This window comes from Lissotriton helveticus, chromosome 10, assembly GCF_964261635.1.
Source record: "Lissotriton helveticus chromosome 10, aLisHel1.1, whole genome shotgun sequence".
Lineage (NCBI taxonomy): Eukaryota > Metazoa > Chordata > Amphibia > Caudata > Salamandridae > Lissotriton > Lissotriton helveticus.
Window position 1 is genome coordinate 1,141,845,375 of NC_136071.1, and position 13,531 is coordinate 1,141,858,905.

Here is a 13,531-nt window from a genome sequence, read left to right on the forward strand (position 1 = left end):
TCACAGTATAACAGGAGGCCACCCTCTGGTGCCCAGAATGGACTGGGCACTGGAGAGTACATGTGCATTAATCCCACATTGGTGAGCGGTGCCACCCTCTGCTGCTGGACACAGGCTGTGCCATCCTGGACAGAGCTGGTATGCACATATGTGGCACAGAGTAGCAGGAGGCCACCCTCTGGTGCCCAGTATGGACTGGGCACCGAACTCGTCATTAGAGAGTACATGTGCATTAATCCCACGTTGGTGAGCGGTGCCACCCTCCGCTACTGAGCACAGGCTGTGCCATCCTGGACAGAGCTGGTATGCACATATGATGCGCAATGTGACACGATTCTGCCTCTGGTACCCAGCATGGACTGGGAGCAGGCCTTGGCACATGAGGGCACGGGTGCTTTGACCCCATATGGTGGAGTGGTTCTACTGCCTGTTTCCGAACACTGATCCTGTTTGCGCCCTGGCAGATTGAACTGACGTGCCCACCGGGCAGAAAGGCGCCCTCCTCGGATGCCCAAAGACTCCTGTGCCCGCCTCTTATGCACGCCATGGCTGAGGAAAATGGCGTGCGCTTTCATCTTCTTGAGAATGCGTCCCCCCAGGCAGCAGACACTCGGGGTGCAGAGTGGGGTGCACTGGGGCGATGGCGAAGAACCGTCGACATCCGTCAGACCCGCTCCCTGCTGTGCGAGCATCCTCGTGACGGGGGCTGTAAGAAGCAGGTCAGAAGACAGGCAGCCCCCAACACCGATGTATGGAGAGCTCCAAGCAGAATAGCGCCCACCGTCCCCATCCTGGCGGCTTCAAGGCTCCTCGCCTACCTACGCAGGATATGTAAGCTGTCAGCAGAAAAGCGCCCACCGACCCCATCCTGGCGGCTTCAAGGGCCGCCGCCTACCTACGCAGGATTTTGTACGGGTCCTGAAATACGTCGCAGCGGAGCAGCTTTGGAAATCAAAGAAAAAAGGCAAAATATCAAAGCAAAGAACTGAGCATCCCAGAACGCTGTCACTTCTATATCGGCACATAGGATAAGTGGCGGGAGCCATATTTACCAGACGTAATAAGGCATTAACTCATTAAAGGCGGGACACGTGATATAGATTTGGTTTTATAATGCACGAGCCCTTAATTTATAACGAGCAGCTTTCAATTTAAAAGTAAAGAGCTGTATAAGCTAAGTAAAGGCACATGTGTGTGTGTGAATTTACTGGGCCTGGCTGGAGTCAAAACGAACCAAAGGCGCATAAATAAATGCCATAGAAAAGCAAGAGGACAAATGAATGAGTTACACCCAGCCATACCACACGGGGGTCCCGTCAGTGCATGTACGCTACATACATGTGTGCATGTGTGCAAGTGCGGCGAGACAGAAAGGTACACGTATGATATCTTCACACATCTCAAAAGCATGTGTTCGAAGGCAGTAACAAACCAACGCTTTAATTCGGCTAACAGAAGCATTCATTTAACACAGTCCTGCAGGCTCGTGGCTAATTATGAAATGTTTTTTTTCTGAATACTTAATCACCTTGCAAAATCATAAACAGCCAATATGCATGTTCTTGTGTGTGCACACACGTCATGCGTGTGTTAGTGCAGACACATGAGAGCCAAGCAAGCATCATATATCCGTGTGTACGCACACACACATGTAGTCATATAGAGCGAAACAATCTATGTACATACACGTATGTAAGCATGTAACGTGTGTGTGTTCACATGCACACACACGAGAGCACAGACACATGAACACACTAAACATCCATTCACGCACACAGCTGAGGAAAAGTTTAGTCTCCGAGATGTCCTTGTTGGGGGCGCGCGAGGGGCAGGGTGACCCCGAAGCCGTGCGCGCCTGCCGGAGTCCCAGCCACCCTCCATCTGACTGTGTGCGCTGCTAACCAGCCATCGCTCCGGGTCACGGACACTCTCCTCTCTCGCAGCGCGCCGGATCGATCCCCGGGGCCGGCAGAACAGGGTCGAGCCATCAGGGCTCCGGAATAAAGGCGCTGAACGGCGCAGCCGGCGCCCCTGAGCCAAGCGCAGGCAGGAAGCAACAAGCCGCGGGCGATGGGGCCAGCTGCCAACATGGATGTAGCGCGCACACCACCGGCGCCTCTAGGCGCATCCACCCATCCATCGCTCGTTTAAACCTCCAGCGCCCAGATGCGCCAGGCGTGCATTGTCCCCGCTGCCTGACCTTTGGCCTCCGGCCACCCCCCCGCCCCCGCCCAAGGGCGCGCGCCGCGCATCGCCCTACCTTGGTTTGCAGGTAGTGGGGGTAGTAATAGGTGTACTGGGGGTACATTGGCTGCTGTTCCAAGCGTTTGCCCATGTAGCTGGAATCGTTTGATCTCCGACGCAGGGAATCCGTGGACGGGGTGTCACGCCCCGGGCCTCGCCGTGCCCTGGCTCGGACCCGTTATCCCTGCCGGTGCGTTCCGGGGACCGCCGGGGGCTCGCCTCTCCTCCCTCCGAGCCGGGCTCCGCGTCCTCCTGCTCCCCACAAAGCAGCACGAGTAGTTCCCACAGATCTCCAGGGGTTCCTCCGTCTCCCTCGCACCCCTTCCCTTTACGCGTTATTCCTTCCTCGGCTGCGTCTTTGTCGTCCCTCAGACACCAACATCCCCGGGAAAAAAAACGAAAGTCTTTACGCACGACTCCAGAAGAGCGTGTAACTCCAGACCTCTGCAGACTGGCTTCCTTCCTCCCCCTCCTCTGTCCCTCTCTCCCTCCCTCGATCTCAAGCTCTCTCTCTATTCTCTCTCCTCCCACCGTACGGAAAAAATCACCCCAAACCCCCGGTGTCCGCCTGGTGCCGTGGTCCCTCCCGGGCTGGCCTGCGCGCTGTGCCCGTCTTGTCTTTCATTCGAGCCCGACAGCCCCCGTGCTCTGCCGGGGGCGGGCGGTGGGTGGGAGGCCCGCTCCCCCTGGAGACTCCGGCGCAGCCCCAGAAGGCTGCAGTGCTTCTTCCGAGAAGGAATCGCCTCCGAGTCCTCGGCTCCGCCGCAGCCGCTGGAAGCGCAGTCCGGCCCCTCTGCTGCTGGCTGCCGGGGAAGGGGAAGCGGCGGCGCGGGGAGCCCGGTGCGGGGGACGAAGGGCCACGGGCCTGGGGCCCCTGTCAGCGGGAGCGGCGGCGCGGGGAGCCCTGTGCGGGGGAGGAAGGGCCACAGCCAGGCCAGGGTCCCTGTCAGCGGAGCGGAGGCGCACTGGCCCCAAGGGGAATCAGGGGGTGGCTGGGCAGATCGGTGTCCCCTGGGGCACCAGCCGCGTCAGGCAAGGACAGCCAGGCACGTTAGGTTAGAGGCAGCTGAATGCTAGGCTAAAAGCAGGAAATGCCAGGCTAGATAGAATCAGGAACATGCCAGGCTAGATAGAGTCAGGTACATGTCAGTCTAGAGGCAGCTACATGTCTGGCTAGAGTCAGGTACATGCCAGGCTAGGGTCAGGCACATGTCAGGCTAGAGGCAACTACATGTCAGTCTAGAGTCAGGAACATGTCAGGCTAGAGTCAGACTCGTCAGGCTAGGGGATGTTACATGTCAGGCTAGAGTCGGGTACATGCCAGGCTAGAGTTAGGTACATGCCAGGCTAGAGACAGACACATGTCAGGCTAGAGGCAGCTACATGTCAGGCTAGAGTTGGGTACATGCCAGGCTAGAGTTAGGTACATGCCAGGCTACATACAGACACACATCAGGCTAGAGGCAGCTACATGTCAGGCTAGAGTTGGGTACATGCCAGGCTAGATTTAGGTACATGCCAGGCTAGAGACCGACACATGTCAGGCTAGTGGCAGCTACATGTCAGGCTAGAGTCGGGTACATGCCAGGCTAGAGTTAGGTACATGTCAGGCTAGAGACAGACACATGTCAGGCTAGAGGCAGCTACATGTCAGTTTATAGGCAGCTACATGTCAAGCTAGGGCAGACTCAGACACATGTCAGGCTAGTGCCAGCTACATGTCAGGCTAGAGTCAGGTACATGTCAGGCTAGGGCAGAGTCAGACACATGCCAGGCTAGAGCGAGCTACATGTCAGGCTAGGAGCGAGTGAGACACAAGCCAGGCTAGGGCAGAGTCAGACACATGTCAGTCTAGAGTCAGACACATGTCAGGCTAGGCTAGCCAGACACGTCAAGCTAGAGCGAGGCACATGTCAGGCTAGAAGAGAGTGAGACACAAGGCAGGATAGGGCAGTCAGACTTATGTCAGGGTAGAGTCAGGTACGTCAGGCTAGGGCAGCCAGGCACGTCAGTCTAGTGTAAAGTCAGATACATGTCAGGCTAGAGTCAGACACATGTCAGGCTAGAGTTACACGCATGTCAGGCTATGGCAGAGTCAGACACATGTTAGGCTAGGGCAGTCAGACACGTTGGGTTAGTTTAAAGTCAGACATGTTAGGCTAGAGTCAGGCACATGTCACACTAGAGTCAGGCACATGTTCGGCTAGGCTAGAGTGAGACAAAAGGAAGGACAAGGCTGGGTGACATACATGTCAGGCTAGAGTCAGACACGCGTCAGCCTTGGCTATCAACCAGCAGAATGTCAGGCTAGAGCAGCGAGCCGCATCTCAGGCTAGAGTCAGACACATGTCAGGCTAGGACAGAGTCAGACACATGTCAGACTAGGGCAGATTCAGACACATGGCAGGGTGGAGTCAGACACAGGGCAAGGACATCTCTGGATATGACAGACTCAGACACATGTAAGGCTATGGTAGAGTCAGACACATGAGCCTAGGGTACAGTCAGGCACATGTGAGACCAGGGTACAGTCAGACACATTTGAGCCCAGGGCAGAGTTAGACATGTGTGAGGCTAGGGTACAGTCAGACACATGTGAGGCTAGGGTACAGTCAGGCACATGCCAGGCTATGGTAGAGTGAGACACATGTCAAGCTAGGCTACAGTCAAAAACATTACAGGATATAGTGGAGTCAGACACATGGCTGGATAGGGCAGAGTCAGACACATGAGCCTAGGGTACAGTCAGACACATGTGAAGCTAGGGTACAGTCAGATACATGTGAGGCAAGGGTACAGTCAGACACATGTGAAGCTAGGGTACAGTCAGATACATGTGAGGCAAGGGTACAGTCAGACACATGTGAGACCAGGGTACAGTCAGACACATGTGAGACCAGGGTACAGTCAGACACATGTGAGGCTAGGGTACAGTCAGACACATGTGAGACTAGGGTACAGTCAGACACATGTGGGCCCAGGGTACAGTCCGGCACAAGCCATGCTACGGTAGAGTGAGACACATGTCAAGCTAGGGTACAGTCAAAAACATTACAGGATAAAGCGGAGTCAGACACATGACAGGATAGGGCAGAGTCAGACACACGAGCCTAGGCTACAGTCAGACACATATTAAGCTAGGGTACAGTCAGTCACATGTGAGGCCAGAGTACAGTCAGACACATGTGAGACCAGGGTACGGTCAGACACATGTGAGGCCAGGGCAGAGTCAGACACATGTGAGGCTAGGGTACAGTCAGACACATGTGAGGCCAGGGTACAGTCAGACACATGCCAGGCTACAGTAGAGTGACACGCATGTAAAGCTAGGGTACAGTCAAAAAACATTACAGGAAATAACGGAGTCAGACACATGGCAGGATAGGGCAGAGTCAGACACATCAGCGTAGGGTACAGTCAGACACATTACAGGATATCGCGGAGTCAGACACATGTTAGCTTATGTCAGAGTCAGACACATGACTGGATAGGGCGGAGTCAGACACATGGCAAGGACATCTCAGGATAGGAAAGAGTCAGACACATGTAAGGCTATGGTAGAGTCAGACACATGAGCCTAGGGTACAGTCAGACACATGTGAGGCCAGGGTACAGTCAGACACATGTGAGGCTAGGGTACAGTCCGGCACAAGCCATGCTACGGTAGAGTGAGACACATGTCAGGCTAGGGTACAGTCACACGGAAACCATCATGCCTCCTGTGTTTGAGTGAACAGTAATGCATTGCACCAAATGAGTAAATGAATTGAAAAACTGAAAACTTGGTGATAAAGAAATACAAAAATATGGATGAACAGAAGAAAAAGAAAAAATATTTGATTGATTGGATTCATTCAGTGTTTTGGCTGTGCAGCTTGAATTGGCACCAAAAGAGGTTCCTATGTGTTCTGTAAGGATACAGTCAGGCACATGTGAGGCCAGGGTACGGTCAGACACATGTGAGGCTAGGGTACAGTCAGACACGTGAGACCAGGGTACAGTCAGACACATGTGAGGCCAGTGTAAAATCAGACACATAGCAGGATAGGGCATAGTCAGACACATGCCAGGCTATGGTAGAGTGAGACACATGTCAGGCTAGGGTGCAGTCAGATACATTACAGGATATAGCGGAGTCAGACACGTCATACAGGGGCAGAGTCAAACATGTCAGGCGGGGACAGAGTCAGACACATATCAGGCTAGAGTCAGACGCATGTCAGGCTAGTGTAGAGTGATACACATGGCAAGCACACGCCAGGATAGTACAAAGTCAGATACATGTGAGACTAGGGCAGAGTCAAACACATGTTAGGCTATATACAGACACATATCAGGCTTTCTCTGAAAGAACAGTAGGCTAGGGCAGATTCATGTCAGGCAAAGGTAAAATGGACACACGTCAGGCTAAGGCAGAGTCAGACACATGGCACGTTCATGTCAGGATACAACAGAGTCAGACACATGTCAGGCTAGTGTAGAGTCATACACGTGGCAGGCACATGTCAGGATAGTACAAAGTCAGACACATGTCAGACTAGGGCAGAGTCAGACACATGTCATGCTGGTGCAAAGTTAGAGACATGCCAGGCTGTTTCTGAAATAACAGCAAGCTGGGGCAGACAGACACATGTGAGACTATGTCAGAGTGAGACCCATGATAGACTAATGTAGGCTAGTGTAGAGTCAGACACATGACAGGCACATGACAGGTTGTTTTTGAATGAAGGAGAGGCTGGAGCAGAATCAAGCATATGTCAAGCTAAGGCAGAGTCAGACACGTCAGGTAGTCAGAAAAACTTTATTCGGTTTTTGTGTTTAAACCATAAAAGTTACATAAACATAAAAAACAATTTAAGTGAAAATATATAATTTAAAAGGACAGCCAATATCACCGTTAGAGTCAAATAAATAAATAAGCCTGAGGAAACAAACTTTACATATCCATACAACTCCTAGATTTAAGAGAGGCTTTTAAAAACTCTACTATAAAAAACATACATTGCTCTCAGTAGTTGCAGGAACACAAGAGCTCGGCGAACTTGTCTAAAATTAATTATTTTCAAGATAGGAACCAGAAAGTGCTTACGAGGGGGAAACAACCTTTACAACGCAACTTTTACAACGCACTACCATTACAACAAAACTTTTACAATGCAACATCAATTACAACGCATGCAATTACAATGCAACCATTACAACGCATGACACTACAACGCACACCACTACAACGCATGTTATTACAACTCAGTCATTACAACGCATACCATTACAACACATAACATTACCATCCAACACTTATCCTACTGTTGCACCCCCTGGAGTTAGAATAGTAATTTTTGCCCCTACACTAGCCAACACTTACCCTACTGCTGCACCCCCTGGAGTTAGAATAGTAATTTTTACCCCTACACTATCCAATACTTACCAAACATGCAATGTAATGTTATGCGTTGTAATGGTATGCGCTGTAAAGGTATTATGCGTTGTAATGGAATGCATTGTAAATGTAGTTTTTAAAATTTCGTTGTAATGGCATGCGTTGTAATGGAATGCGTTGTAATGGATGTTGCGTTGTAAAAAATGCGTTGTAAAGGTATGCGTTATAAAAGTGTGCGTTGTAACGTCATACATCCTTACGAGGAGTTTCATAAAATTTACATAAAAGCAGAAAGTGCAGCGTATCCTGCGGAGACTGTCTGTCGAAGCCGCAGGGCGCTAGCACCTGACCTCTATTGGAGCCCTTGGCTCTGACGAGCAAAAGGTGAAAAAGGTTCAGCCGCAGCCTAGTTAACAAAAATTTCTCATGTGTGGACAGAGACCCCATGAGATAAGGTTCCGCCCTGGGGGTTGTCTTAAGCATTATGTACGTCCGAACACTAGGTTCCAACACCTCCTTAGCTTTCCATTTTCCTTAGTGACAGAAAAGCTATCTTAGTCGATTCCACCTCCTTCTTTATGATAACATCAGGGTTGGAAAATAGGTTCCCCCGCCCTAACCCATCAAAACTTTTTTTTTATATATCTCAGCCATGGAATACGAGACCAGTTGTCAAGGGACATACACTCTGTTAGGATCAAGAGGGTGAGAGTTAGATCTTTGTTCAACCAACATTTAGCCAGAAAATCAGAGGTCGCAAGGCAAGAGCATCACTTAAAAAGGGGACCCCCAGTTCCTCATGGACAGCTAGGTTAGATGTTCCACGGGGAACGCATAGTAAGCGCTTCAAAAAGTCATTTACCGCTATCTGGAGGGATTTTGCAACAATGTATCCCCAAATTTCACTAGCATGTGAAGCTATGGCCAGGCTTTTAGCCTGGTTCACTTGCAGCATGGCTCCTGTTGGTTTCTTCCATATTTGGGATGCACAATTGAAGATTGCTGAGTTAACCCGCGCCGGATCCCCTTTTTTCTTCTGTATTAGGGGGCCCCATTTGAGCTGGTCATCAAAAAGGACCCCTAAGTAGGAGAATACATTTGTGCGGGGGATCTTAGAGACACCTATACTAAATTGAAAACTCATTTTCGCCAATTGCCCCACTTGCATGACATAGCACTTGGAATTATTAATTGCCAAGCCCCGGTCACTCATGAATCTTGCAAAGGTGCTTAAAAACGATTACAAACCCAATTCGGTCCTGGATGAGGACGGCGTCGTCCGCATATAGCAGGACGGGAATACCTCGCCGTCCTACACATGGGTAGTCATCTCCAGTTGCCCTTAATTCACTGTCCAGTTCGTTGATATAAAAATTAAATAAAAAAGGGGCCAGAATACATCCTTGCCGGACTCCCTTCTTAATATGAAAATCCCTTGTAACCTGCAAATCCTGTGACATTTGCTTCAGTTGATATATGCAGGTCCTCGATTAAGTTAATAATACTGTTCTCCACTCCCATTGCCCTCATGGACTTCCACAGCTTGTCCCTGTTGACACAGTCAAACCAGATGACAGGTCCATGAAGGCACGGTGGATAGTTCCTGGGCGAGCGACAGTGTATTTTCTCAGTATCATTAAAAGGTTAAGACACTGAGCCACGGTGGAACGTCCCGGCCGAAAACCATACTGGACGTCCAACAAGATCTTGTGGTCCTCCGCCCAAGTAGTTAATCTCTCTAGGAGGACCCAACCCACCACTTTTACCACTGAGTCAATAAGCGAAATTGTCTATAGCAGTGGGTACTATTTCTGTCGCCCTTTTTGAATACAGGAACCATAGTAGAAGTTGCCCTGGACTGTGGGCAACCCTTCTTTGCAGCAGCGTTGAAAACTGACTCCAGTATCGGCACCCAGAAAGAGAGGTCCGACTTAAATAAGTCCGGAGGGATCCCATCAAGGCCAGGCACTTTACCAATAGATAATCCTATGACACCTTCCAGGATCTCACCCCTCTCAAATGTTATCAGTGCGTCCTCCCTGTCCTGTCCAGGGGTTTCCTGTAATTAGGCTCAAGCGGGCAATCAAACATAGATTTGAAATGAAGTACCCACTCCTCCTCAGTGATGTGTGAGTCAAGGCCACTCCCCCCTTCCTGGTCAAACAAGGGCCTATTCACAACACTCCAGAACTTCGAACTGTTTCTAAGAGTGCTGGAGTCAATCAGCTCTTCCCACGCTTCTTCCTTCAATGCTCCCTTCCGATTGGCAAGGGCTAACTTGTATTCCCTGCGACAGGCGGAGACTTCTTATTGAATTCTTGGTTATGCTGACAAGACTTCCCTCAACCTCTTAGCTGCCTTAGAGCAATGGGAATTAAACCATCTAGGACCAGACAAAGTGCACCCTCTGGCTGGGTCGCATAGCAATTCAGCCAATTTGTGTGATATAGACTCAAATGCATCAAGAATCTCATTTGGGAGGGACCTCTCCATTGTGGATAATAACAATTCATCAGCGCAGGCCAATTTGACCTTGTTATAAAATCTTTCTGGGGATACCTGGGACCATTTAAGTCTACGCTTCCCATCTGTCGGTCTCAGTAGGCCCTTACTATGAGCATCCCCAAATTTTACTGATAGTGGACCTGTCATGTGAATTGTTAAAGGGTTATGATCACTAAATTCACTTTCTTCAATATTACAATTATTGAAAAAGAACTGCAAAGATGACGAAATTAAAATAGAGTCAGACACCTGTCAGGCTAGGGCAGAGTCAGTCACCTGTCAGGCTAGGGCAGAGTCAGACACCTGTCAGGCTAGGGCAGAATCAGTCACCTGTCAGACTAGGGCAAAGTCAGACCTGTCAGGCTTAGTGAAAGTGTGGTAGGCTTTTGCAGAGTCGGATACACATTAGGTTTTCAACCTCAAACTTTGTAATACTGGAGCCACTCATCTTGCCGGTCACCTTTTGGACCCAGTTATTTCTACTATCTCATTTGACTGCACTCATTTGGCCCGCCCGCTTGTTTGGTCTGATCACTACGCGATACATTTTGTGCTACCACCTGGTCTCTACATGGCCAGTGTTTATGTAGAGGAAACTAAATCACCCTATCGCTGGGACAGGATCAATATAGCTGCTTTCAATCTGCGTCTGACTGAGACAATTCCATCCTTCACTAATATTGAGCAAAATTTGAATGCTCCCATTTTTGGGTGGCTAACAGATGCAGTGTCCGCTCATGTCCCTCGTTCTGGCAGTAAATTTAGATCCTTGCGCCCTCCAGCACCTTGGTACTCGGATGAGTTAAAAATCCAACGTGCTAAATGTAAAGCCCTGGAGAGGAAGTGGAGAAGGTCTTACTCCGTTTCTTCCAAAGTGATTTACAAAGATGAGCTAAAAGTTTATCATGCAAATTGTAAACGTGCCAAGGCTCTTTACATTACCTCTACAATCACCTCAGTGCAGAATTGTCCTCGGACTCTTTTTGCTACCGTTAAGAAACTTACAGGTGTTGACACCGTTCCTGCGCTGCCGGCTTTAGATGGTACACATTGCAATGCTATTGCAGATTTTTTTATATCTAAGGTTGAGACCATCCATCAATCCTTGGCCTCCCTTCCACTACCAACTGATCTCTCTTTACCTGGTTCCTGTTGCAATGCCTCTATCTCTCCCACTGAGTTCCTTTACAACTGGAAATTATTTGATGACTCGTCCTTCCTGTCGTGCTTAAAAAGCATTAGGTCAGGCTCTCCCCGGGACCCTGTCCCTATGAAGATATTGAAACAACTTGACCCTGAACCACGAAGATTCCTAATGAGGTTACTTAACATCTCCCTTAGTGAATCTCGGGTTGAACAGGATTGGAAACATGCCATGGTCGTTCCTTTACTAAAAAAATCTGGTGCGGACATCACTAATCTTGCCAACTTTAGGCCTGTATCCCTGCTGCCAGCTTGCTCTAAAATACTGGAACGTCATGTTAATATCCAGCTTAATGAGTTTGTTGAAAACACGGGATATCTTCACCCATCCCAATCAGGCTTTCGCGCTAATTATTCCACCGAATCCGCACTCCTTGGGGTGATCGAGCGACTCCGACACGGTATTGATAGCGGTGAGACCTTTGCGCTTATCCTTCTTGATTTAAGCACAGCCTTCGATACCGTGTCCCATTCCATTCTACTGGAGTCCCTCCGCTCCTTTGGTGTTGCTGGACCAGCGCTTGCCTGGGTGGCCTCATTTCTTAATGAGCGCACATTTCAGGTTTTCTCAAACAAAGCTGAATCGGCGATTCATTCATCTGCTCACGCCGTCCCTCAAGGGTCTATATTGAGCCCTCTGTTGTTCAATATTTACATCAGACCACTTGCTTATATCGTAGAGGACGCCGGTCTGTCCATATACTCATATGCAGACGACACACAGATCGTGTTTTCTCTGTCTGGCAGCAGGGCACAGGACATTTCTGCCCTAAAAACTGGCCTTTCTCGCGTTGCGGCTTGGATGCAAGTCAATCTGCTGAAGCTCAACGGAGAAAAGACTGCGGTTATCATACTAGGCAAACATAAAGATCTGTGGGGCTCTAGACACTGGCCCAGTGATATGGGTCCGTTGCCTATCCCCGTGCCAGTTGCCCGTAACCTCGGTTTTTTAATCGACGAGAAACTCTCGATGAGACAGCAGGCAACTAAGGTTGCTGCAATCTGCTTTAATACCTTACGTTGGTTGCAGAAGATCATATGGATGTTGCCTGAGTCTTCTCGAAGAACTGTCGTTCAGGCCCTTGTGATGTCCCGTATCGACTATGGCAATGTGCTTTATCTAGGGGCTGATAAAGCTACAATGAATACACTCCAGGTTGTACAGAACTCAGCTGCCCGCCTTTTGTGCAATGTTCCACGGAGAACGTCTGCAACGCAAGCCCTGCGTGACCTTCACTGGTTAAAAATCTCTGATCGTGTGGTTTTTAAGACCTTGTGTCTCCTGTTTAAGATTCGTCAGGGTTCTGCCCCTATCTAGCTGCGCAATCTTGTCCAGCCATATCAGCCTAGTCGCTCTCTCAGGTCATCAAACAAAGCCAATTTTGTAGTTCCAAGAATTCGACTGGCAAAAATGGGAGGCCGCTCATTCGCACATTTGGGACCGAAGATGTGGAATGCTCTCCCGTTGGCGCTAAAAACAGAAACCAACCTTTTGGTTTTCCGCAAAAAATTGAAAACTTTTCTGTTCTAGTTTGGTTTCTGTCCTTCTTCTTCTTCTTTTTCAGCAATTGCTTGTTTTCTTCTTTAGTCTGTCCCTGGCGCCGGGAAACCCATTACGGGTAGCTGCGCGCAATACAAATTTAATAAAATAAATAAATAAAATAAAAAGAACGGTAGGCTGGGGAAGGGTCTGTCACATGTTAGGCTGCCATCAAAGATTTGCAGACTAGTCGAGAGTCAGACACATGCTGAGCTCTGAATGTGAAAGAGTGGTGAGCTGGGGAGGGGACAAGCACATGTCAGACTGCCTCTGAAAGAACAGTGGGCTGGGGAGGGGTCAGGCACATGTTAGGCTGCCTCTGAAAGAACTGTGGGCTAGGGAAGGGTCAGACACCTGTCAGGCTGCCACTGAAAGCACAGTAGGCTAAAAAGAGCCAGTCACATGTCAGGGTGCCTCTGAAAGAACAGCGGGCTGGGGAAGGGTCAGACACATATCAGGCTGCCTCTGAATGATCAGTGGGCTGGGGAAGGGTCAGACACATGTAAGTCTTAGTGAAAGGACGATCGGCTGGGGAAGGGTCAATCGCATGTCAGGCTGCCTCTGAATGAACAGTAGGTTGGGGAAGGAGTCAGACACATGTCAGGGGTGGACTGGGAAGGAATCAGACACGTCTGGCTGCCTCTGAAAGAACAGTGGGC

The 13,531-nt window shown here is 49.7% G+C and overlaps 1 protein-coding gene across 2 annotated transcripts in view; it reads right to left on the minus strand.

Annotated features, from left to right (window-relative positions):
* Positions 1–2,974, minus strand: part of RBMS3 (RNA binding motif single stranded interacting protein 3) — a 1,517,465-nt gene extending 1,514,491 nt beyond the window's left edge. Inside the window, exon 1 of one of the 2 annotated variants that reach the window (XM_078663941.1) lies at positions 2,261–2,974. In XM_078663941.1, the coding sequence (XP_078520067.1) occupies positions 2,261–2,335 (75 nt within the window). In that variant the 5' untranslated portion in view covers positions 2,336–2,974. The remainder of the gene's footprint in view (positions 1–2,260) is intronic. The other variant, XM_078663942.1, reaches the window with a different exon arrangement.
* Positions 2,975–13,531: the final 10,557 nt, after the last annotated feature.